We start from the raw sequence: 26,764 nt of genomic DNA, 5'->3' as shown, positions 1-26,764 counted from the left end.
CCATCCCACTCATTTCATTTATTAATCAGAATGAATACTTTATTAATCCCCAGTGGAACTTTGATTAGCGTACATTAGGCACAAATACTGCATATTTTTTATGATAAATACTATGATTCGCTTTTACTATGTATTATATCTACATTTTATAAATATCTGTTTATTGATATATTGTGATACACCATGAAACAGCATATCCATGCACAAACAATATACTGCCTGTTTTGTGCGTGAAAACAGTGGGACATGATTTCATTTTGCATATCCATCTATCTTTCTAAAGTAGGATTTTAAGGTTGACTTTTCAAGTGGAAAACCCCCTGACAGCCAGATGGGGCATCTTGGATTTGAAGGACACTGGATCATTTTGAGTGGCAGTAGAAGAGGGGAGGTATCAAGCCAGCAAGAGAGTTGTGACCTTATGTCCATGTGCTGAGGTCCAATAAACTCACATCAAAGTCCAGCAGAGACTCAACTGCAGTGGGAGTGGGAGAAAAGAGATGTCTTCAATTAGAAGATTTACTGCTTTCTTTCCAGACTAGCCAGTACACTAGACCACTGAAAAAGAGGTCCATTGAACTCATTGCCACTACCTGTTGTGTGTGTGTACCCCAAGTTTACCAATTCTTTATCTTACTGATACATTAAATGCAATAATATGTTCACAGCTACTTTTAAATTTATTCAAATTTCCCTTTTGAATGATGTGTTACAAAGATTAGCATTGACATACAAGATCGTGAAATTATGAGCTATAGAGGAGAACAGCTTGATGGATATTTAGACACAATTTTACTGACGCAGAAGTGTGGTTTTCTTTCATTAGGAGGAGGTAGAGCCCTGCATTACATATATTAAGAATATTTGAGACAAAATCTTCCTAAAACTCCTCAGTGTGCAGAATGACTCCTATCACTGTTGTAATATGGGATGAGTATTAAGAAGGCATAAAATAATTTGAGAGTTTCAATGGATGTGAGGTGTGGTGTGAGGTGTGTGGAGGTGGGTGTGGTTTGGGCGTCAGCTGTACCAGAGAGAGGCAGGGCAGGGCCGGCTCTGCATGAGCAGCGCCAGGTGAGTTGATTAGCTCAGCTGGGGTGAGTGGACTAATGAACTCTTTGTGTCTGCAGTAAGTACATGGAAAGATTGGCGGAGGCTAAGGACTGAGCAGTTTTGTTGTCAGTATTTGTGCTTAATAAAAGGTGCCACTGAGCTCTGCCTTCCTGTGGCCTTTTCTCGGGAGAGCCCCAGTAGCAGTGAATGTGCTGCAGTTGGGTTCTTACTTCTTCTACACATTGTAAGAAGTGTCACTTTGCATATACATAAACGGTCAAATTACATGGAAATTTTTAGGTAAAGTGCCTTACATCAGTCAAGTCAGCAGCTTGCCAAAAGGCTCTGGCAGAGGGCCGCTATTGGTGGCAACATGACCAGGTGCTTAAGGCAGTTGCTGAGAGTTTACCGTCAGACATTAACATTGGCAAACACCACCACGCACCAAAGAAAGCAGGCACCTTCATCAAAGCTGGAGGAAAAACCACAGTCTCAGCCAAGACCAATAATAGGCCTCTTCCACACAGCCTCTGATTGGCAGCTGCAGGCTGACCTGAGAAAATGGCTCACATTCCCACAGCACATTGCGAGAACCTCACTTGGTCTAGAGATGATCATCACCCCAGGTCACAACACTGATGATGCATCCCAGTGCATGCTTTGACATCAACAAAGTCACTTTTGAGAATTAGTTATTGTTATATTAGATATGTTTATCACAGAAGCACTGGCCCAAGATTAATGAGAAGGCTCATATCTATTCTGACAGTCCAACAGACTGGTTCATGCATACAATAACTATTACAGTAACAATGTTTTTTTCTGGAAAATATAAGAGGGCATTACCAGTAATGGAATGCAACTAAGTAGATTCATTAAAGCACTGTTCTTGACCAGTTCTTGACCAGTATATAAAAACACAAATATAATATATAATAAATATACATATATAAATATATATATATATATATATATATATATATATATATATATATATATATATATATATATATATATATATATATATATATATATATATATATATATAATTCATTATAAAGAGTCCAATTTCCTCCACTCAATGAATAGAAAATAATTGTGGTATTAGTACATTTAATAGAAGATCTTACATAAGCATTATCTATCTATAATAGAATTGCTGTGGAGGCTTTTTCAGCATTTGAAAACCACTGAAAACCAGGTGACTGAAATCTATAAGCAAGAGTAGTAGGAGTAGGGGAAAAAAAGGATGTTAAACTGTAAAGAGCTGCTCACTACTCTCCATTAAGCATTGCTTTCTGACTGACCAGAAGTGTCAAGTGTGTTTTTGACTTTCATGTGACTGTAAATTTTAACATTTCTTGAGTTGGTGCTTACTGATTGCTTCTTCCACATGTTTACATTGACACGGGAAGCTCCATCAGTATTTGATTATGTTATTGACACCACATTTACCGCGCTGACAGCAATCGCTTAATTGTCGAATCCATACAGTTAAATTAATCAATTAGCGTAATAAGCATTTTACAATTGAAACCGAGCCGGAGCTATTGGGACGAACCTGCTGTCACTCGAGAAAAGCCCTGGTAAATGCTTTAATTGTATTCGCAGCTCGACTGATGCCCCGCCTCTCAAGTGTTCCGATTGGCTCTTTTCAAGAGTGCTTCGATTTCGCGCTCTCTGATTGGCCGAGGGAGCTTTCTGTTTTGGTCTCCTGCCAGCGGCCGTCTGGAAGGGGAGGGGAGCCGTCTGCCTTCCGCTTCTGGGCTGGATTGACACACAATGAGGAGCAGAGGCTGGGGAGACGCTCCGCAAACGCCGCTGTAAATAAATACAACAATCACAGAGGCCGGAGAAACATGGAGAACCAGGTACAGTGGCTTTTGTGTCCCCCTCATGATATCTGAACTTCTCACGGTGAAGATGGCAGCAGGCTGCGCGCTGGCAGGGCAGGAATCAGTCCTCTGTTCTGGTCGCCAGAAGAAGAAGAAGAAGAAGAAAAAAAAAAAAAACGCTCCTGCTGCTAATGAACTCGTAGTTGTTTGGCTCTGTAGCTATGCTAGCTGGGCACTCATACATCGGTATTTACCGCTAGCTAGCTTCAGGGTACCTCAGCATAGAGCACCGCTGCATAGCTGTAAGCCACGACCAGGCGCACAAAGAGATTCAAACCCGGTGTTTATTGTGCTTCGAGTTTTTAAAAAAGCACATTCACTCATTTAGACAGCGCCGAGACCAATTTGAGTCGAGGTTTTTGTGCAGCTAAGCTAGTCTTGCTAGCTTGTCTACCTTTCAGGAGTGTGTCGGCCGTTTGCTAAAGGCTAAGGAGCCGCTACAAGGCGCCGGGGCAAAGATTTGTCCTCCCCAGGTTGGGCTGAAGAGGCGGGGTGGCCAATGCCAGCGGGCTAAAACCTTAACACAAACGAGCTTTATAAAACCAGCAACGACCAAGCCACTCATGTCACCTATTTGAATTATTTGCCAACAGTTGGCTAATAATAAGTTTTTTGTTTTTTGTTTTTTTTAAATCATATTCATGATTGGAGACTGAAATGCATGTAACGTGGTGGCAGAGCTGACAAAATTGTGAGTGAAGCAAACGTTAAGTTTATGAATCGATTCACGATGACCGCCTTTGCACAGTCTGGTCAGTACAGAGCAAAGGGCCCAGATTATCATGCATCATTTTTAAGACTGGCATGTAGATTCCCCCCCCCCCCTCCCGAAAGCTCATGTCTTCACAGCAATAGGTGTGCAAGTCTCCACACAAAGATTCACAAGCTCAGTCATTTCTTTTGCACCAAGTGTTCCACACAGAATTACACATCTACTAACTGCAGGGACGAAATTGCTTCAGAATTGGTCAATCTAAATGTCAGGCCTTAGTCAGGACTACAGTTCAGAAGGTTAGGCCACACACACACACACACACACCCATGGGAAGTGGCTCGACCACTTTCTTGGAACTAGTCCTCGTTCGGCGTCCAGTTGAAGTTTTAACTAGAGATCCAAAAGGGCATACCAGAGGCTGCTACAAGTTAAGAGTGCAGTCTAGTTGTACTTCTGTGAAAAACGTCACCTACTCTGTATGTGACAGATGCACATTAACGGTTTCAATGTTATCCCACAAATGTGCACGATTGACAGTTTATGGGTACATGTAGCAATAAATAATGCAGTGATAATAAAGACACTGCAGTTCAACCTACCCCTCAAAAATCTCATAATATTAAAGTCGTCTTCAACAATTTTGGAGAATTGTTCACTCATCTTTGTGGGTTATGGTATGGAGTTGTTTTGCAAGTAGTATTTCATAAGATAATATAAAATATGACTTGTGGTTATGCTTTAGAAACTTCTACTGATAAATGATGACTATACCCGTCATTTCACACACCTTACTTGTAACATACTGATTTAGTTAGACACTCTTCATAGGCCATTCGTGAGTCCCTCCAGGATTCGCTGTATTCCAATCCCAGTAACTTTTTCATCTGTCTTAATTTGTTGAGTGAAGTACTTAAGGACCGATGACGAATTCAGCTAGGAAGCTACAGCTTCATCAAACACAAATGCCGTCATGATTGTTTGTTCTTGTGTCCTCATCGAGGGAAAGCGTCTAACTTTTCATTTCAGTAATTTATCAGCTGGAAGAGATTAACATGGTCATAACGGGTAATATTTACATGGCAGCTAGGAGTTCATTGTATTCATGAGCGCCACAGCATCAGCGAAAATGTTGTATTTTCCCTCATTTGGAGCACTATGTATGTGAAAAGAGAGGGGAGGATATGCATCAGGGGTGTGCTGTTTTATGTTGTTCATGACAATACCAGTATCATCTTTTGATTCCAGGGCAAAAATAAATATTTCGTGATTAGTCCATGGTTGATGACGCAACACGTTACCCAGTGTGGATGTAGCAACATAACAAAACTGAAAAAAGCATGCCAGAGGTGGCCGGTAGTTCACCTGATCTGATAAAGCTGTGGGTTCGGGTCAGGGTGTCTTATGTTTTCCATATTGGCAATGCTGGTTCGGTTCTGGTTGGTTTTGCTTGCTATATGTCATTTGCAATACTCTACCCCATAATATGGCACTCTTCAAGCTGTCCTATGGACTAAAGGCAGAAAAGACAGAAAAAAAGTTGCAATTCTGTTTTTTTGCATTTAAAAGGCCTGTGATCACCTCATTCAAAGTCATTTAATTTTATATCTCTCTGTTGATATTTCTGTCGGAAATTTCAGGAAATTTTTGTATCACTCTTTGTGGTATATGTAAACTGTGCATGCACAAACTGGAAAAATTTAATTCAAAATTTAAAGTTGTAAATGAGTGACGGTTTCCTATTTAACTAGTATGGTGTTGAATTGATAAAAAAAAAAAAAAAACAAAAACGGGGAAATAAATCATTTGTGTTTTGTTATATTGTCAGTAATATAGTCATTGCGAAAATTCAGAGAAATAGTACAGTTTTTGCACCATACTGCCCACCCCTCATATGTACACATGATGTCAGTGGTAGAAGCTTTGCATTATTTGGTTTTGTATCCCCTGTGTTGCATTGAGTTAAGGATAGCCAAATAAAAGTGTAGCCACTAGTGATTTTGTCCATCTGATACTGATAAACTTGGATTATTGAGAAATGAAAATGTTGTTTTCTAGATGTATATCCCAAGGGTGGTTTGTTTTCAGGCAGTTTGACAAAGTTTAATTAATGTCCATCTCTATCAATTTAGCTCTTATTTCATGTTTCTATTTTTCCCAGCTTCCTATTGCCTCAGGGCTTGTGTGAATATTGGTAAGGGAAAAAAGACAGCCATTAGTTTTATTTAAGTTTCAAGATCATTCAAATATCAGACATTTTGCAATGTTTCAGATTTAAATTTTTATTAATTTCAGTTAATGTTTTTTTCTGTCAAGTCAAAATAATCAGCGTTTATAGCCAGTTTTCTTTGCTTCAGCTTATCTTAGTTTTTTTTTTTTATATCAATGAAAATGTTAACTCTATGGTTTTTTTTGTTCTCAACTATTGTCTGAAAAACCAACACATTGGAAGATACTACCCTTTGAGTTTGAGGGTTAGGGTTAAAAGAAATTAACGAAATGAATCAATAAACATTTCCATGATTGATTAATTCAATAATTTTTGACTCAAAATCTGAGACATTTGCTTTTTTTGGCTTCTGAAAATACTGGCTTTTCTCTTCGCAACTGTAAAGTTGTCTCTGTATTCACTGACAAACAAACAGAAAATCCGAATTTGGTGCTAGTTTATTCTCAATTGATGGACAACCAACGTGCTGCTTTTCTGAACATCATATATTGCTATATTAAATCTCTTTAGATTTTGTACTATTAAACAAAATAAGGTAAAATAGACATTTAAGAAATTGTGATTAGTTTTTTTTTTTTTACTCTGTTGTCTGACATTTCTTTGATCAAATGAGTATTCAGATACTTAAGAAAAAGATTATTCAGCAGTACTGCAGGTCGAGTATTGCTACCCAGACCCAAATTTTCAGGTAGAACCTGCATGTTTGAAGAATTGAGTTTTTTGGATCTGCTAAGTTTCTACTGCAGATAAATTTTTTTTAATGCATTATCATACTGATTTTCAGATTCCTTGATGGGACAGGGTTGTTGATGATTGGGGGCGGGTGCTGGCTGCTGTCTATGGGTGTGGTGGAGTCTGGAGTTTAAGGGCATTACTACCACAGAATGGCCGGGCAGAGTGCCAAGCAGGGGAGGTGTGTGTGAGAGTGAGTGTGTCAGAGTGTGCGTTTGTGTGTCAGTGTGTATGTATGTGAGCGAATGAGCAAGCTGGAGTGCCAGGCCAGCTCATCTCAATCCTGTCCCCTCTAATCCCCCCACTCAGTCCCAGCTCACGAGCAGCTCAGTGATGGGGCCAAATCCCCACATTCTTCAGTCCTCCCCTGGACATAAAGTGCCTTTCTGTCCGTTCTCATCTCCCACCCACCCCTTGTTCCTTTCTGCACTCATCTCCATAGCCTCTTCACTTGCTTTGCCAATCACCACCACCACACCAGCACAGTGTCATTTGCGTGTCCAGTTGCAGTCATTGTTCTTGGCAGAGAGAAGTAGCTCAGCAATGTGCCCCTCTTCTGGACAAACCTTTTGAGATCTGTCAGCTAGGGCAGCTAATCACTCCTGTTCCATAGGGAACGTCCTAACACCAGCAGCTTTGTGTTTGTCCAAGCCAAGTGTTCAGGCTCTCCTCTTCAGGAATACATCTATACTCACAAAATAAAGATTCAGGGGTTCCGTTCAAGGTGAAATCAGAAACAAATTAATAATGGGTCCTTTGGATTATACTCAGTACTAGTTATTTTCATGTTTCGGGATAGCTGGAGGTCTTGAAAAGCCCTTAATGCATTGAATTGAAGTCTTCTTTTTTTCCCCATTTCAATCACAAAAGTCTGAAATATTTTTGTTGCTCTTGGTAGTAATGTGACATCAGTATTCTTGTGTGATTTGAGAAAAAGCTGAAAATGTTTCTGCACTATTCTTCCAGATATCATTGTATATTATATCATTATATAGTAATGATGTGTTAAATGTATAGCATAGGAGCAGGAGACTAAGGTCTGTTAATATTACTATTTGGAACCTGAAGTGATGTAGGCAGTGAGTGTGTATCATCTTTGCTTCAAAATGTATGTAAAACATTTTTGGTGTGTAGTGGCACTATATTTTACTGCACTTGTGAACCTCCTTATAACTTCAGTTTGGAAAGAGGATTTGCTTCCTTTGTTTATCTTGTGTCAGGATAAACTAAAGATCTTTGGTTTTATAGTTTTGGTTCTTATGGTTTTATAAATTTCTTGTTTGAGTACATTTGTTGTTTGGCATACTGCCTTTGGATTCCTTATGTATCATATTTTTCCTTGTGTATATGCTCTCACACCAACAGCCCTATTACAACAATATACAATTTGTGAGACTTTTATTTCTGTTTTGCCCTTTTCAGTGCACAGTGCAGGTGAAGCTGGAGTTGGGCCACAGAGCCCAGCTAAGAAAGAAAGTGACATCGGAAGGTTTTACCCATGACTGGATGGTGTTTGTGCGAGGGCCAGAGACCGGAGACATCCAGCACTTTGTAGAGAAGGTTGTCTTCCGCCTGCATGAGAGCTTCCCCAAACCCAAGAGAGGTGAGACAAGGACACAATAGTGTGATCACTCTCTTTGTCACTCTATACTGTTCCTGTATCATGTGGTAGGTTTAGTAATATAGCAATTTTGCTCATTTGCTAATATAAATGCCAATGATTATAATTTTTTTGTCTGCTCCTGCACAGTTGTGACTTAATAGCAGGGACAAAATTGTCCACAGACCGGCAGATAAATTAACACCTGCAAAAGTTAACACAGCTGCTGTGATGTTACCTTTTAATTTGAAGGCAAAACAAAAATGTAATAAATCACCTGATACTTTGTTTTTGGAGTCAAATTCATGATTATGCAAATGGTAAGTTTGCTATAATTTGTATTGCATCAGTTATATTAGTTTTTGTGACTACTTGCATCATGACAATAAACAGCAAAATCTTTGACTTTTTTTTTTATGGTTGCCAACAGACAGTCAATAAAGTAAATAAATGTTCGTATTTCAGTATGCCAAACTATTAATATGAGTAATGTGAGTGTAGCAAGAGTTTACTGATAACTGCCTTTGCCTCCCTACAGTATGCAAGGAGCCTCCATATAAAGTGGAGGAGTCGGGATACGCAGGCTTCCTCATGCCTATTGAGGTTTACTTCAAGAACAAGGTAAGGCAGACTGGGAGCAGATAGTAAACTGGCTGGCTGACAGATTTATTGTAAATAAAAAGATAAAATGTAATGTTATGATCATCGTGACCAAAACAACAGAACAAGAAACAATCAAAACAAGAAAGCTTCAAGAGGTATATGTACTTAGTACCATCTTCTCTTGCAGGTTTACATAAATAATAGTCACAGATTCATAATTATCATGTCTACAAATAATGCAAAAAATACTGCTGAATGTAACATTTTGCATCCATCAAGTTACTTGTATGTCTAAGAGATGAAAAGCCAGTTCTGAGGCAGTTTGGATCCCATCAGCAGCTCATTGGGTTGTATCTGCAGAAGAAATTCAGTCATACTTTTTTTGTAACAAGCTTGCATGAATGGCATAGACATGCCGGTAAAATGTGTTCTTGGATGCATCAGCAGTAAACCAGAATATGAACCTGTTGTCTCAGTGGTTTATCAGTTTGGGCTTTTGTCTTGTCCTATTTTCTACAGCTCTTAAGTAAAAAAGGTGGTAATAATACACACACACATACAGGAGTTGCAATTTCACTTTCTGCTCAGGATGCCTGTCCTCACACTAAGAAATAGTTAAGAAAATAGTTTTTGTTTTTTTTTAATAATGTTAAATTATCTTGTGTGACATTTAAATAAAGTAGAATTAATATTGATAGTAGCTTGTGTTAATTGTGGTGAAGTTAACAAACAGGTTGAACGCGATTGTCTTATGAAGAGGATTAACTTTTACAAGGGTAGTTTTTTTTTTTTTTTTTTTCTGCAGTAGTCCACCTTAACCAAGTTAATTTTGTAATTTAATAAAGAAAACTGGGTCTACCTTTTAATTACTGTAAAATTAAGGTTAATGCTCAAAACCAGTTATAAACAAATTGCTTAATTACATGTAAAGGCAGTGGTGGCTAAGAAGCTTTGATGGAACGAAATATATCCACTCAGCTGAGCCTATTGTCATGCCTGATTATTTAAGTGAAACATTTATGTGGGGTAATTTCTCTCTTCAAGTGAAACAAGTAAATGTGCACGCACCATTATACTGGCTCGATTAACCCATCCATTAAAATGAATCATGAAAGAACTACTACTCAATACAACAACACTAGAATTATGAGTGTGTCTTTTCCTGCAAGTCTTCATAATGTTAGACTGCGCAGAAAAGTGATGTTCAATTAATTTGTGCACAGGGAACACATCTGTCCAGAAATGTGAGAATAGCTTCAGGCCTTATGAGTATGCTTAAACATAAACAGCCATTAATCCACGTTTTTTGAAAAACCTTTTATCACTAATACTGTTTCTCAAGAGTGTCTTACCTTCTCCTTGGCTGTAATTGCCCTTTTGAAAACTCTGCAGCTTCTGTTGGAAATGTTAGTAATCACAGTGCATTTATTCAGTTAGCTTTTGAATTTTGATTTGATGTCCAGGAATAAAGAGCAGATTATATGTTGCAAGGTAATGCATAAATACAAACAAATTATTCTGTCACACATGCAGTTACTTGAATGTTAAAATGACACCTGAATATAAATTGGTTTAATGTAAAACAATTGTGCTTTGTTTGTGTAATGCAGGAGGAGCCCAAAAAGGTGTGTTTTAACTATGACCTGTTCCTTAATTTGGAGGGAAACCCCCCGGTCAATCACCTGCGCTGTGAGAAGCTCACCTTCAACAACCCCACCAAAGAATTCAGGAGAAAGCTGATTAAAGCCGGAGGGGTGAGGCTGCCTGACACTGTCTGTTTGACTGGGCTCATTACTAAATAACTCATTACACTAATTCAACAATGGTGAGCTCTTTCAAGTCATTGTATTTGTAACTGTAGCCTGTTTGATAATCTTGCCTTTTACTCAAAATATGCTGCACATCAGATAAGTGATGTGACTTGGAAAACTGTCTATTAATCTTGTAAAATCCCTCTTATAACATCATCCTAAATGCTCCATGCTTTGACATGTCTCAAAACTTTGAATTTGATTTATTTCAGTTAATATAATGTTGAAATGAATTTGGAAATATAAACTGACTTGTATGTCGAAGTAAACAATGTAATAATTACTATATCCATCCTCTCATCACATTTCTTCGTTCTTTGCTCTAAATTATGTCTATTTGATAGTGCCAACTTGCCACACTATTCCTTTCATTCTTAGGTTTTCAATCTCTTTATCTTGGGGAAGAGTCCCTTCTATGCTTGAAGTCTTCTTTTGAACCTTTTATCTGTTATATTTGGTAATAATTCTAATTCCTATATAGTAATACGATAGTATGTTCTTTCAAGCTATTCTTTGTGCTTGCTCTTTGTCTTACATCAGTTCATCCAAAATACCCCAGCCATGACTTTGTCTTATTAGTTTATTCTCACCTATTATAACCTGTGCTACCTCATCTGTTTTTATGACCTGAAATTCACTTCCATCTACATGTGTGGGAGGGATTATACAGATTAAGGTTTATTTACTTGTAGATAAAAGTAGATTCTTAATTCTTTAACTGTTTTGTTTTTTCAAAACAAATATCATTAGTCAGCAAACACAAATTTTTGTTCTGCTCTTAAAGCCAATTTCACTATAAACAATGTATACATTTTTTGACAGGCGCATTAGCTAGCCTTGCTATAATATAAAAATATTTTTGCAATTCTCCCTATTTATAATTCCTTATTGAGATGTCATCCCTTTGCATTTTTGAAAGGCCTCTATCTGTTAAAACACAGACACAGAATTTGAATAATCTCAGTCAACTGACACTCCTACAGACAATTCTGCTGTTTGACTTTCTAAGAGCAGCGTTAGAGTTAAGCTACATCTTACATATCAGATTTTATTTTTGAATAGCAGATCATTATTGATCTTTTATTCAATTCTATCTTCCTCTGCAGTGCACATAAAATACCTTTTAACATTAAATGCTTAGTAAAGCACAGATACTATTAATTGTTGTATCTTGATTTCCAGGTGTTGGTAGTTCCAGAAGGAGCTGAAGCTGTGTCCAGACCCAGTCCAGATTATCCGATGCTCCCCACTATACCTCTGTCTGCCTTTTCAGACCCCAAGAAGAACAAGACCTCTCATGTGTCAAAGGTTGGTCAGTTTACCAACAGAAATGGTCCCATTATTATCTGATTAGAGTTAACCACTACTGATTTAATTCTGAATTTTTAACATCAAAGTTACATTGAGATTTATCATTCTACCTGGAATGATTGATTTTCTTTGACTGATTTAACACAGTGTAGGGGTTAATCTGTAAATAAATATTGAGTGCTCCTAATGAAAGCATTAAATCAGTGTTCAGAGCAGAATTACTCAGACATTACTGGTTATTTTTGGGAATGTCTACACCAAATTGCTCAACCTGCTTAGATGGGACATATTTGTCCTTAATTTTAACACAGATTTAGCTAATAGAAAAGATAACTTCTTGAATTTACGTTATTGTTAATGAATAGGTACTTGGTAACATTCAGCCATGTCCATCTCTTGTATACCAGGAAAACTGTTTGCTGATATGTTGATGAACATGTGGAAATTTCATCCTCTCCCTGTATCGCCTTGGAAGAGACTTGATAAAAGGCATTTCTGACTGTTCATTTTGAAAAATGTTTTACCACGATTTAAAATTTTTGTGACTCCTCTTGATCAAAGAGTTAAATCTGGTATTACTTCAGAAGTTACCGTCAGCTTAGTCCAAAACTCATTATCTGCTTAATTGTTTGCCCTAGGCTCTCAGTTTTGAGTTGCTGTGAGGTGAGATACTATTTTCTACCATCAGCAACAATATACTTGTGGTTTGGTTTCCTGTGTGTGTGTGTGTGTGTGTGTGTGCGTGTGCGCGTGCGTGTGTGTGTGTGTGGAGTGTGAGTGAGACTGGAGGAGACAAAAAACTGCACACACGCTGGCACTACTAAAATACAGTCCATTTTCTACCATCACCAACAATGTATTTGTGGTTTTGTTTCCTGTGTGTGTAACTGGAGGACACACCTACTGTACACACGCACTGTCACTAAACTATATATATATATATATATATATATATATATATATATATATATATATATATATATATATATATACTATACACCTGCCAGTTCTCTATTTGTGTGATAATACTGCAATTTCCCAGTCTGGGATAAATAAAGTATCTATCTATCTATCTATCTATAATATAGCAATGGCTACAGAACGGTTGGAGATCCAATGGTGGTTGAGGTCCTTTAATAATTTAATAATCTCTTTTACTGATATTTTTAGCTGTGCAAAAGTGACATGGCTCTAGGGCTAGGGATTTCTATAGAATTTTGAGTGAAATTTCTTTTCAAATCAACCAATAATTTGGTTTGGTTAAAAAGAAATGTAGAATGTAGCTTTAAAGACTTGACTCCCTGAGTGCGGCATAATAAAAATTGGAATATGGAAAGGTACAATATCCACAAAGCGGGAGATGGAATAACATTGCATCTGCAAGATTGCCAGCAAGTGTCCTACAAGTTCCCCATTTTTCCAGAACATGTAGAACCTTCCATATCTAGCAGCTTACCTGACCCTATATTGGCTGTGAAGTCAAACTTGTCAGCTTTCAGAAACCGCTGGCATGTCTCCAATAGAGCAAACATTTGCAAACTTATGGTAATTTGAAGTGCGCTGGCTGCTGGTGACACTTGGTTTAGAGGGATTTAAGTGAAATTGCAGTTGCCAAAATAATTGCAATGTCATTTCTTGCAAATCCTGCAGCTCTTTTTAGAGCTTTAAGTATTTCTCTAATGAATTTTTAAAAGGATCTGAAAAGATGAGTGTTTTATTTAAATTTTATTCTAACCAAATTCTGTAATTTGATATGGCAAGACCTTTATGCAGGGACTTAGGGGGATCTATGTTCTTTAGTTCCCTAATTAGAAGGTTTTTTTCCCCTGTACAGGAGCCTAGCAAAGAAGGAAGTGGTGGCAGTAGCAAAGGACCCAAACCGCACAAGCTGACCAAGGAGCATCGCGAACGGCCCCGAAAAGACTCTGAGAGCAAAACCACCTCAAAAGGAGACAATGACAGAGATGGAAGCAGTAAGAGTGGTCGTGAACCCTCCTCATCGTCATCTTCAAAGAAGCTGCCAGAGATCAAAGTCAAAGATGAAGTAAAGGTCCTGCCCAAGGCTGCATTCAAGGAGCCTAAACTCACCCTGAAGGAGTCAAAGATGGAGGGCATGTCCCCCAAAGGAGGGGGGAGCGGGAGTGGAGGGGGCGGCGGGGGAGGAGGTGGGGGAGGGCCTGCAGACTCCAAAACTCCAGGCAAGCGACCCTCAACTGTAGAGTCTCCCAAACCCAGCGCAAAGAAGCAGAAGAAGGGCAGTTCTGAAGGGCCAAAGGGGCCAACGAGCACAGCCTTTACAGGAGCGTCTCCTCGTGTCTCCTCCTCTTCTGCAGCTAGCCAGCCCTACGCTGAGAAGAAACCACCCAAGGAAAAGGGTCGCTGGGCAAAAGGCAAAAATGACACACAAGAGCTAAAAGAGCCTAAGAAACTTCCGGACTCAGAAGAGTCGAATTCAGAGGAAGAAGCATCTTCAAAATCAGAGGTATGGGCAGGAGATGTTGAGTTTGGCCTAAATCTTGATCGAAAAACTGACTAACTCTTTTATCTCTTTCCTCTCCTATCAACCTTTTGGCCATCTCTTTGACTTATAATTTCATTCTCCTCCTCCTTCTTTTACAGCAGTCAGCACCTTCCAGTCCTTCCAACTCCAGTTCCAGTTCTGATTCTAGTTCGGACTCAGACTTTGAGCCAGGACAGAAACAAGGGCAAGGTACAGTCCATATTCAGATAGAATTAGTTATGTTAAGATTTAAGTTGAAGAATGTAGGTGTAGATATTGTCCTAAGTACTAACAACAAAATAAACATTAAATACAAATATGAATGGAATGGCATACAACTGGTCCAAGAAATTAATTATTTAATTGGTGTGGCTGATCAAGTAATCTTAAATCCTAAATGGGCTATTGTATGTTGTATCAGGGGGAACTGAGATTTTTCAGGTCAATGGTATTATAGTTTGTGATTCTGCACCAGGCCCACTACGATCCATGGTGGAGGAGATCCAGTCAGAAGAATCAGATGATGATGACAGCAGCTCAGAAGAGGAGAGCCCCATCAAAACCAACCCCCCAAACCGTGACTCTCGGTCAGTCTTTGAGTATGTGATTTTTGGGCAGTCATCAGCCAAAGCCACAGTGGTCCAAGAAAAAATTGTTTAAAAAAAAAAAAAGAATTGTTTGGCACATTTACCTTAGGCCAAAGGTTTACCGACCAATGCCAGTCATAAGGCAACCATTCAGAATTTTGCTTTTCAAATGTTATTATGGCAACCTCCCCTTTCACTATGGCATTTTTCCCTGGCTACAATAGTTTCCACACATTCCCCTCCTTCTATTTTGAGGTTTGTTGACACACAGAAATGCCAGCAATGTGGTTAAAGATTGCCTATTGTTTGGCAGATGGGTGGTTGCTAATGTGTCTCTAGTTAAACATAAATCCACTTTTAGCAGAAATGCTGAACAGTCAGAAAAGTGACAAAAGAAATATTGAATTAATGTTTCCATCCCCCAAAGTAAAGGTGAAAAAGAGGTGCTAATTTGCTTGTTGAAGGCCATTAAACCAATGCAAGAAAATGTTGTGGAAAACATGGATTGGAAATATGACATGCTAGTTTCCTGTGCTATTGCACTAATTCTTTAATTGCACATGACTTTTGTTTCTCATGGTATATTCCCAAGGGCAGTTTTCATTACATATTTCTCTTTTGTTTTGGCTGTATTTGGAAAATCTTGTTAAATTGTTGTTTGAGCAGACACTTTGACACTTGTCAATTTCAAAAGTCTTAAGTATCCAACTACAGTATGGAATATGGCAATGTGCTCTTTCCAATCTGTGACCTCACGCCCTCCCCCTCTCAGACTTAGCTTGGACAGTGAGAGTGACAGCAGTGATGGCTCACACCGCCCGAGTCGAGATCCCGTGCCACCCCCTCAGAAACACAGTTCCTCCAATAACAAAGTGAGTCACAAAAACCTCTCATTTTATATTCATATTCATTGACATTTGCTGGAATAGGCAAGAAGCATTAAAACCACACATATACCATTTATAGTTGTGGATCAAGTGAATAAGCAGTGGATCTATTTCTTACTAATTCTGGTTTTACTTATTTATGATGTTATTGTGTTAGTTTTTTTTGTCCTACGGTATGTGTATTCTTCAGTGTCGAGCTTACAATGTGAGTATTAATGGCTTAACTTTGTAATTTAGTAAATAAACAGGAGCATAATTACACACACACACACACACACACACACACACACACACACACACACACACACACACACACAACAGGAACAACAGGAACAGTTACTGTCAGTTGGGCTTTGGCAAGCAGATATAAAGGCAACAGCATTTCACCACTGCAGCCGGCTTCCACTTACTTTCCAGCTTAATACAGTGTCACCAGTGTCCAAGAAAGTTGTGTGGCTCTGTTTTTTGTATCCTCTATCTTCTCTCCTCTTTTCCTGCCGTGTGATCATGTTCTTCTCTGATCTCTGTTCTGCAGGTGTCAGGCAGAAAGAGTCCAGATTCCTCATTTCGCTCAGAGAAGGTGTTGAAGAAGGGATACGACAAGGTAGGAAGGGTAAATCAAAATTTTTTATGTTTAAACTATCTCTCTCTCACACACACACACACACAGTTTTTTTTTTTTTTTTAATTGTTTAATGGGTTGAATCTTGAGTGCGTTAATAAATTCAAGAAGCAGTAATGGACAGTGAATTGATCCAGATGGGTAGGGACATTGTGGCCAATGAGCCCTTCATAGAAACCATCTCCTCGCTTTCTATAATGAGGCAGTGTAAGTACTGCTAAGTGAAAGTGTGGTAAGCTGGTTTTATATCACTCTTTCATGTTAAAACATCTATGGGTTTAATGGAAGTGGATTTTGTCAATAAATTCCACACTGACAATATAAAGGAAGGTGTCTATGTTTAGGAATGTAGTGTAAAAGAAGACCTTGGATTTCCTGGTGTATTATTCGTGTTACTATGTTCATGATCTACATTTAAATATAAATTTCCAGCAACTCTAGAATGTAACAGCTAAAACAAATTCCAACAACAAAATGTCTTGGCGTCATTCACATTTTTATACAGTCCTGTGCAAATGTTTAAGCTACTTAAATAAAACAAAATAATTTTTTCCCCTTCTTGATCTCAAGGCTGTCAGGCCCAGTCTCTCTCCGTCAGTAGTGCTGCCACAGACACTCAGAAACTGTATTCCACCTCGTCTTACTCAGTCCTCCACCACACCTACCAGATACAAAACCTCTCAGCTGATAACTTTGCCTCCTTCACTAAAAAGGTGACAGCTATCACCTGCTAATTTTCCAGAGACAACCAATCTACTGGTTAGGGGTATACCACTCTTAGTATCTCATCCCGTCCCGCTGAGTGCACAAGCAGGTGAAGTACTCAGTGGTACTCAGCTTAAAGACCATTTCAGCCAATCATGAGTACCCCTATCTGTCTGTCGGTGTTCCTGTCATTCTGTCTTTGCTCCTGGCAGACCAGTTGTGCAGCTTCTTTTGTTGGCCTGGTCCAATGAATCACATTTTCTTTTGTCACATGGATGGCTGGGTGCTTTTGTGTTGTTTAGCAGAGGAACACATGGTAGCAGGACTCACTATGGGAAGAAGGCAAGCTGGTGCGGGCAGTGGGATGTTTTGAGCAATGTGCTGGGAGACCTTGGGTCCTGCCATCCAATCTAAAGTAACGTAAAAGCGGCAATGAATTCTCATAAGGGTCACATTGCTTTTGAGACTGAGGTTGTATTTAAAAAAATCATGATTAAAACCACATATGAAAATGGTCCAAATCCAATTTGAAAAGATCACATTCCATATGATTTGTACCCTTAACATGATCATTCGGGGCAGCAAGGTGGCATAGTGGTTAGCGCTGTTGTCTTACAGCAGAAGGTCGCAGGTTTGGTTCCAGACCTGGGGCCTTTCTGCATGTTCTCCCCGTGCTTGGGTGGGTTTCTTCCTGCTACTCCGATTTCCTCCCACCACCTAAGGCATCATATTTGGGTTAATTGGTGACTCTAAATTGCCTGTAGGTCTGAGTGTGAGTGTTTGTTCACCTCCATCTCTGTGTGTTGGCCCTGTGATGGACTGGTGACCTGTCCAGGGTGTACCTGCCCTCACCCAGTGTGAGCTGGGATTGGCTCCAGCACCGCCCACAACCCGGAAACAGATAAGCATTAGAAGAATGAACACTATCATTTAACGATCAGATCTGGGTAACGGGCGCGGGGTCTAATTCAGGGCACTTGGGCCCGCTATGCTAACATCACCATAGACATGTTCAGCTCTGGAGTCTTATCATGTGGGGCAAATTTTGGCCAGACTGGTCAATGTATGCTGCAACCATAAAATGTAAATTTTTTTTCACCAGTCCTAATCTATGACCAAGTGTCATGAATTTTAGGGCATGTTAAAGCCGGCAAAGGTGTCCAAACTTAGGCAACTGGAGTAATAATAAAGAAGGGTGCCTACAGATGCAATAGGGCTCTCGCACCAGTGAGTGCTTAGGCCCATACATTTGGACAACACATCAAAGCTTCCACAGTGTTTTCCTGAGATGTGTCATACTGTTAACACCACTTAATTTTTACCTTGTCTCTACTTCTCCCAACATTTTTCCAAGCATTGTGGTGAACTGCTCAAGCTGATGGCTGTAAAGCCAACATGCAGTGCAAGTAGTCAGTCAATCTAGCATTTGCTGCTGAATCTGACAAATCCTGATGTACTGCATCTTATCAGCGTCCTTATCAGATAAGTAGTTAAACAGTTGTTGCTTTACCTCCAGTCATTTGCCCAAAAGCTTAATTAGCTTTAGGTGACATAATAATGGAATAACTTCATGATGGGCAGTCTTGGAGGATGGCCACCCCAACAGTGAAATATGGGAGGAAACCCTGTAACCCTATTTTATTCCTAAAAGGCCGTGCACCATTTCTCAACAACCATAACAGGAGAAAAACCACCTTTATAAATTTAAAATTAATATATCTGCAATGAATATTGACATTCTTCTTTTTACAGTTTAAAATTTTGCTCTTGTCTTCAATACCATCCTGTCTGTGCTCACTGTCTTCTGTATTTCCCAATTTAACTGCAGGCCTACACAGAAGAACTCGTAGACCTCCACCGCAGATTGATGGCTTTAAGAGAGCGTAATGTCCTACAGCAGGTGTGTGTCCAGCATTTTAATTACCATTGTGTTGCATAATATTGTTAACTATTGTATCCGAAAATTTTTTGTTTGTGTTTAATCTGTGCGTTCTAAATGTAAAACTATGATAATTTGAGATAGATAAAATATTCACTGACGTTTTGTACATTTTGAAGCATGTACAGGGCATTTGTTTAAGAGCACCAAAACTTCTAATAACTGGCCTTTCTTTTCTTTTCTTTTTTTTTTTTTTTTTTTTTTTTTTTCAGATTGTCAACCTGATTGAGGAGACAGGTCACTTCAATGTGACCAACACCACCTTTGACTTTGACCTCTTTTCACTGGACGAATCTACTGTCCGCAAACTACAGAGCTACCTGGAAGCAACGGCCACGTGACAGGAAGGGGAGATTGGCATGTGGATGGCTGCAGCAGGGGAGGTAGATTCGTCACTGCTTATCCTCCTTAAGGAGGTGACATGTAGCTACAACTGTTGCAGCTGTTTTGCAGCCCTGACTGAACCATCAAGCAACTATCACACAAACAGAAACACATGAACAAACACAAGCACACATGAAAACACAACACCTTCACGCTGGGCAGGGAGGAGGAGGACGATCAAGAGGTGTGGAAGGGAGCACCGGGGTAGCAGATCTCCGTCTACAGTCAGGATTTTTACTACACATCTCTTTTTTGAGTCTGTGCAGAGCTATGGAATGCACCCCCTACCCCCTTCACCCTTCTGCAATCATATTGCTCCCGCCTTTGCAAACCCAATACTTCCCCTCCTCCTCTTTCACACGCACACTCCTTACTCGGCAGAACACTCCAGTTCCCTTCCCCCTGCGGTCAGCTGGAGCTCATTTCTCTCCCGACATATTCTTGAGTTGTGTGTGTGTGTGTGTGTGTGCGTGCGTGCGTGTGTGTGTGTGTGTGTGTGTACGTGCGTGCGTGCGTGTAAATGCGCTTGTGCGAGCACTGCTGAGGTTTAAGAGGCAATGTTGTCTTTGTGGTTACTGACTTCTCTTGATTGTGAAGCTCGAACATGAACAACAGCCAGTTTCCCTCCTTAAACTCACACACACGGCAGATAAACATACATTCAGGTACACTTTAGTTTACCTCCCCCAGCAAAAAGTTATAAGCACTATACTAGTATTAAATAATTTTGTTTTTCCAGACTATAATGTAGTTGTGTATATAAGTGTTTGTTAATGTACTGAAATGGAATGTGAGGTTATGTTTTTGGAATAAGACAATTTCACACTAATCTTAGTTGGGAAAAGAAGGTCTTCATCGTTCAGCTGTTTTCTGAAAAAAGTAAGATTTAAACTATTAAAGACACACATCAGTAATATATTACGTTCAACAGTGTTATATACATTAAACTGATTTGAAGACACAGTCTGTCTAGAAGCATTACAACTGTAAGCAGCCTGTAAAGGTACAACCAGTGTTACAATGATGCTCTATTCAAAAGAATAGCTGGTGTAATGAACACAAATCTAATTCTCAAATAAAGGACTAACCCTACCTTTGAATCAACTTTAAAAATATGCTCTTAAACATGGGCAAACATAGTATCTGTGTGCACCCACATGGCACACACGCTTTGATTATGATGATATAATATTGACAAAAGGGTTGAATCTTAACACTAGGGAAAATGAAAGTATGACATTTTGCAGATTTTTTTTTTTTTTTTGGCAAGGAGATGATTTACATGATTTTTCCAAATAGTTGCAAATTATTTTTCTGCTGATTAACTAAAGGTTGAGGCGCTAGTTTGATAAAAGAAATTATAATTGCTGACAGATATTGTACATTAATAAATACTTGAAAATTGCATGTGCAAGCAACTACATGATAGTGTGTTGTGTGCTACACTGTACATGAAGACACTGAGACGTGTGCTGCGTGTTCGTTTGTGTGACTGTTTCGGATGAGGTTTCTCTGTTGTCTGAACATCTGAAAACATATTCTGTTGAGTTTCCCCCTCTACTTCCTCGCACTGAAAGCTGAGCCTTGACCTCCTACCAATAACCCTGTCTCCCCCACCTCCTCCGACTAAAGCCCCCTCACTCTATCTCCTCTCTTCACCACTCTCCTCCTTTCCCTGTTATTCCCATGTTGGCGTGCATGAAAGGGCTCAACTGCTTGTGGCCAGAGCAGTGGAGTATCCCTCCTGAAATTGCCTTCTAAGTGTTGGGAAGGGTGGGGGAGTAAAAAAAAAAGAACCGTGAAAAGTAGCCATACTTGTCTCCCAGAATCCAAAAATAAGAAAAAATAAAAATAGGGGCCACGCTTTTTTTACATTTTATTTTTCTACAAGTGCATTTTGTGTATTTATTCCCTGACTGCGGTCAAGATAACCTGTGAGCTCTGAATGTATATCGCTTTTACTTTTCTACGGCTAGCAACAGCCACACTCTAGTGCCTTTTTCTGCGACTTGCAGTGTGGGGGGGGGTGTGCGCTCTGTTAGCCATGGTCACACAGATTGAACCCCCCCCGCGCCCCCCGCCCCCCCCCCCCTTGCCTCAAAAAAAAACAAAACAACAACAACAAAAAAAAAACCTGTTGGGGAAACAAGTGTTAAGTGGGATGCCTGAATACCCAGTATTGTCTTAACGGCTTTCATCCTTAATTCTTTTTTTCCCCAATGCCGTTGGAGGCTGTTGTTCTTTTTATCAGTGATGTCTCTGTTAATCAAGCCCCCTAGAAATCTTAAAATGACTATAATTTTTTTCATTAATGGTGGTCATTTTCTGATCTTTTTGCTTTCTGAGATTAGATTCAGTCTTCTCAACAGGAAGTGTCAGATGACTGTGTAGTATTTACAGTAATCGACTCAAGTAGCAGTTCCTCACAGCTATGATGTGGCTTTTTTGAAACGGTTGTCATTGAATGGTGTTATGTTTGAAACATTCGAACCAGCAGTGATGTCCTTGATACCATGTTGCAGCACAGCAGCAGCATCAACAGTGGTCATGTAGGCAGAATTACAAGCTAAACAAAACACTCCTTGTGTTTTCATCCCTAAATATTTATAATGTGCTTCTCAGGGGCCTTCATCATGAAGCAAGATCAGAGGATTAGACCAGATCAACCAGTCTCATAAAGCTGGATGTGTTGCCAGGTTACATAGGTAAACCCAGGAAAACATATGTTTTTCCAAGTCCAACTATACATCTACAAATAAATTTCATTCAAACAGTCTGAAACCCGAACATTTTAGTAAAGGAGAGATCAGTCCTCAAGTATTTATTTGACTTCTCAAAATATTGAAGCCTAACTATATTATAAGACAATTTACATATTGATTATTACTTAAGCATTTGATTATGATGATAATACATTTCTATATATATTACCATTCTTTTTGATTTATGATGTTTATCTTGCATTGCCTATTTATCTTCTATATCATCTGAATCTGAATCATCTTTCATGTTCAAATGACCTGTGATGTTACAGGTATTAAAAGTTTCATCTTACAATATTTTCACAGCTGTTGGTGTGTTTGATGTGACTGGTTTCTCACTTACTACTCAAAGGAAGCAAAACTGAGGTGAACTTGCTTTGTGATTCAGGCCCCTGGTCTGTTAGTTCCTGCCCCCTTTGAGGCTTCAAACAAACACACAGACCCGCACCAACTTACAGCGGTACCAATCTCCAATGATCCTCCCTGCCTCCTTTTCCTCCTCTTAACTTTAGTCCTGCAGACTGTATTTATATTCTGATGCTTCAATAGCTTTAATACTTTGCTCCCTTCTGTTGCCTGCCTGGCTCAGCAACATTTACACACTCCCTCTGCCCTTACTGCAAATGCCATCTGAGCACGGAAAATAACATAAAAGAAAGCCTGGATCCTTGCCGCCTTATGTGCCCTGCATTATCCCCACCCCCACCTCCCTGCCACCGCCACCCCCACCCCCCCCAACGCCAACCCCCACCTTCTCAGTTCTTCCCCTTTATTTTCTAAAGGTGTGCCTCTGGCAGGAGAACTTCAGCCTGTGATTATTGAGAATGAACTTTGCAACTGTGTGAGCAGCATTTGTGAATCTGCAAGTGTGTTTGTCAGCAAAAGGAGAGGATTAAGAAAAACAAACAAAAAAACACACACAAAAAAAAAAACAAAACAATACATGAACTTTCCTTCCTGTCCCCTTTGCTGTCCCCTGCACCGATGTGGAAACTTAAAAGTCTTAGTTCATGAACTCTGACCTTTGACCAGGCACTCATTTAGTCCCTTGTGATGGTGGAGAGGGGGAGTTGCGTTAGGATTGGAGAGAAGATGTCTATCCACAGTCAATGTTTTATTTATGGACCTCTGCACTTTTGGCTGTGATGACTTCAGTACTTAAGTAGTTACCTGAACTGTATTTTTAAGGATTTTATACAATATTTACATGCAATACAATATGATTTTTTTTTTTTTTTTTTTTTTTAATTACAAACCTTTTTTGTTTGTTTCTTATTTAATTGTCTTTATTTCAGCATGTTTAGTCACTATTATTCACAAGCAAACATGCCCATTGAGTTTATTTTAGGCGAAAAGTGTTATGGGGATGTTCTTTGTATGTTTTTTGTTTTTTGATTTTTTTTTTGTGTGTATCATGAGTCTGATGACAGCTGAACACCAAGAAGCAGGTGTTTGAAAATGTTTGTTGGATGAGCTAAACTTTGTTATCGCCCCCTGCTTCCAGTACAAAATAACTGGACCAGAATGAGGACGCAAGGAGTCCACACTTCTGTTCAGGGAACTTAAAACTGTTAAAATTTTTATTTTCATCATGTCCAGTTATGATTGTTTGTTTTTGTTTTTTGTTTTTTTTGTTTTTTTTCTTCCACTTTTCTACCCATTAATACATGTCTGTACCCAAACACAAACTTAAAATAATAATATTTCTTTATGATGAAATAAGCCTGAAGAAACACACCAATTGGAAAAGAAAAAACAGAGTTGCAAAGCTGTGGGGAGCTGTTTTAAGCCATTCCTTTTTCCTACAACAATATGTGACTGTACGAGTACTGTTGCTGCATGGGCCTGATGTCCTGTCCAGGCTAGCCTCTACCATTAGCTTAGGTAACTGTGATCTTTCATTTAGCATTTCTTTCATCAGTCTTTGTGTTTGCGGAGTTCCCTCTCCACATTCTCTTGCACTACTTAAGGAACTGAAACATATTTTATTTTAACAAAAATTACACCATTATAGCTTGAACACAGGAAAAACTGCTGTCATTGAACTACAAGCACAACAGAGCGGGTAGTTACATCATTATAAAATGGTTTTGTTGATGTTATTGCTTCACAAAGTTCTCTTTTTAATTGCTCATTTTATTAGTTGCAGTATCTCTCGTGTAAGACCTTCAGTGTTCAGTCCTGTCTGTCCTGCTTTAACTACAGACGCGACTGAACTAGCCACAACCCCGCAGGTCACTCATGGGCCATGGGTGCTTTTGTTGAGCTGTGATGTTTAGCCTGCAGATTACGAGGGAGTGAACACTTGTGAATGTTGAGGGAAAGAAAAATCTTTTCCAGTGCTGGATTTGTAATAACCAGAAACACAGAAATTGTCTTTTATATCTCTGATACTAACTGCGTTTGAAAATATATGGTTAATTACAACTCCCAAGAGCTATTTGTGCAACATTTCTCAGAATAAATTGGCTAATTTTTCAAGTTATGAAACGGGGAGTTGTATATACAAACCATCCATTATGTCTGTATAAAATATTGGCATAATGATGGTAGTCATTAAATAAATATATTTGATGAGGTTAGTCAGATGGGTCATTTCTCTGTTTGGCAGCGCAAAGAATGGTGATGAAAATAAAAATTGGAGAAGAAGTACCGAATGGAGAAAACACAACTTCACACTTCACAACTCTGTGAACCACTCTGTAGGAGTCGAGCATTTCAGCTGCAACTATATTATATATAACGTGTATAATATAGCAAGGGTAGAATATCTACTGTGTGGATGGAGTAGAGGATGAAGTAAACACAAAAATAAAGAGCAAATGGTTTGTTGCTAATATGTGGAGGGGGGCGGGAGGGGGCATGTGCAGATGGTGTGTTTCCTGTGTCAGTGGTCGTCATAATGTGTTTGTGACAAGGGGACAGGGTTGCCTGTATTTATAAATTTCAAATTGTTCCCCTTTTTGTTTAAACTGAGGCATCAAGCTGTGGAGGATGGAGTCTGAAATGTGTCCATATGTGGTCATAGTTACAAACATCGCGCAGAACAAACAAACTGGATAGCAGAAGAACAATTTGGTATTTTTAAAAATAAAAACTTGGCATTACAATGCCACCATGTGGCTATATGATGCAAGTTGTTAACAAGGACAAAACATGTTATTTTAATGTTATTTTTTATTTTGAAATCATATTATTAATAAAGTCATTAAGTACTGTTGTCCTGTGCCCCATCATTGACCGCTGTGTGACCCAGTCATGGCTGTGTGTGTGGAGGGTTCACATAAAGTTCATGGTGTCATCAGTGCAGTCTGCGGAGCTGAAAGGACCATCAGCAAGCCGAGCAATAATGCTCATGAAGCACTGACCACCCATTGAGTAAATGTCACTACAGGGAGAAATGTTTATTGGTATCGGCTAATCAATATATTGAATCGACACGATGTGAAATATCCGATTAATGATAGCTGCTTCAATTTCAGTGGTAGTGGAAGGAATACTACCAAAGACCACAATGTAAAAATTGTTAGAAAATTATTTTGAAAAAAATTATCAGAAAAATGAATTGAATAAATTTGAGAAAAATAATTCTTGGTAATGAAATAGTTTTATATCCACCCTTTACTACCACCCTTTTTGCTCCCCATAATTCCCTTCTAGTTTCACATTAGCAGTTTCTCCTAAATCTCCTCACATATTTATCATTAGAGTGAAGCGTTAGGCACTGAAATGTGAAACCACAATGAAATTACATTCAATGAATTGAGAATTATTTCTGATTTGTAACTTGACTTTAAAGGATTGGATAGTATGCTTTTTTTTCCCCTTTCCTGCTCTTCACAGGCTGAACACACCTATTAGAGTAGGAATGAGAAGTCCTGTTGCTCTCTCCACAGGAGGGGACACAGAGGTGCAACTAATAAGGCTGCAGGGTTTCTTTTTGTCAGCCTCCATTGTAGGATCCGTAAAAGCTTTGGCTCCCTGTGGAGCAAGCTGTTTAAACCAGCTGCAGATCTTGATAAGCTATCACATTTTTCACCATGTTTGAAGTCCCTACTATGTTTCTTCATCTATATATTAATTGAGTTGTGATGGCTCAGTTCAATGCTGGACATAAGTAGGAATATCACGTAAGTTCATTTCTATGTAACTGAAGGCATAGAGAACTAGATGGGGTGTAGAAGCCAGGGATGGAAGGAACTGCCTGACAGACCAGGCCAACTCAATTATCCTGGCCATCGGACTCAGAAAGGGTCATCACAATACAAATGATTTCCTCATTGCTGAGCTAATTACATATATTATCCACTGCTCCTCTGCTTGCTTCATGTGTTGTGTGATGTTAAACCTGGCTGACTAAGTGGGTGAGATTTTCTTATATCATAATTCACTTTCATCTGCTATTCACCTTTCACGTGAAACCACAAAGTA

The 26,764-nt window shown here is 39.1% G+C and overlaps 1 protein-coding gene across 3 annotated transcripts; it reads left to right on the top strand.

Annotated features, from left to right (window-relative positions):
• The first annotated feature begins 2,798 nt into the window (after positions 1–2,798).
• On the top strand, positions 2,799–25,553 carry mllt1a (MLLT1 super elongation complex subunit a). Of its 3 annotated transcripts, none has more exons than XM_029500369.1 (12): positions 2,799–2,924; positions 8,045–8,225; positions 8,761–8,843; positions 10,436–10,579; positions 11,819–11,935; positions 13,785–14,429; positions 14,570–14,657; positions 14,923–15,034; positions 15,807–15,906; positions 16,457–16,525; positions 19,077–19,148; positions 19,400–25,553. In XM_029500369.1, the coding sequence occupies exons 1-12, from the start codon at positions 2,913–2,915 to the stop codon at positions 19,526–19,528; spliced, it is 1,752 nt and encodes a 583-aa protein (XP_029356229.1). In that variant the 5' UTR covers positions 2,799–2,912; the 3' UTR covers positions 19,529–25,553. The 3 variants fall into 3 exon arrangements, with proteins under 3 accessions (XP_029356229.1, XP_029356228.1, XP_029356227.1); XM_029500368.1 differs by having other exon boundaries at positions 11,819–11,944; positions 13,782–14,429; positions 14,567–14,657; XM_029500367.1 differs by having other exon boundaries at positions 11,819–11,944; positions 13,782–14,429; positions 14,567–14,657; positions 16,457–16,534.
• Positions 25,554–26,764: the final 1,211 nt, after the last annotated feature.

The sequence above is a fragment of the Echeneis naucrates genome, chromosome 4 (genome assembly GCF_900963305.1).
Source record: "Echeneis naucrates chromosome 4, fEcheNa1.1, whole genome shotgun sequence".
NCBI classification, from domain to species: domain Eukaryota; kingdom Metazoa; phylum Chordata; class Actinopteri; order Carangiformes; family Echeneidae; genus Echeneis; species Echeneis naucrates.
The sequence above is the reverse complement of the archived record's forward strand: the minus strand, read 5'-3'. Positions and strand labels throughout refer to the sequence as shown.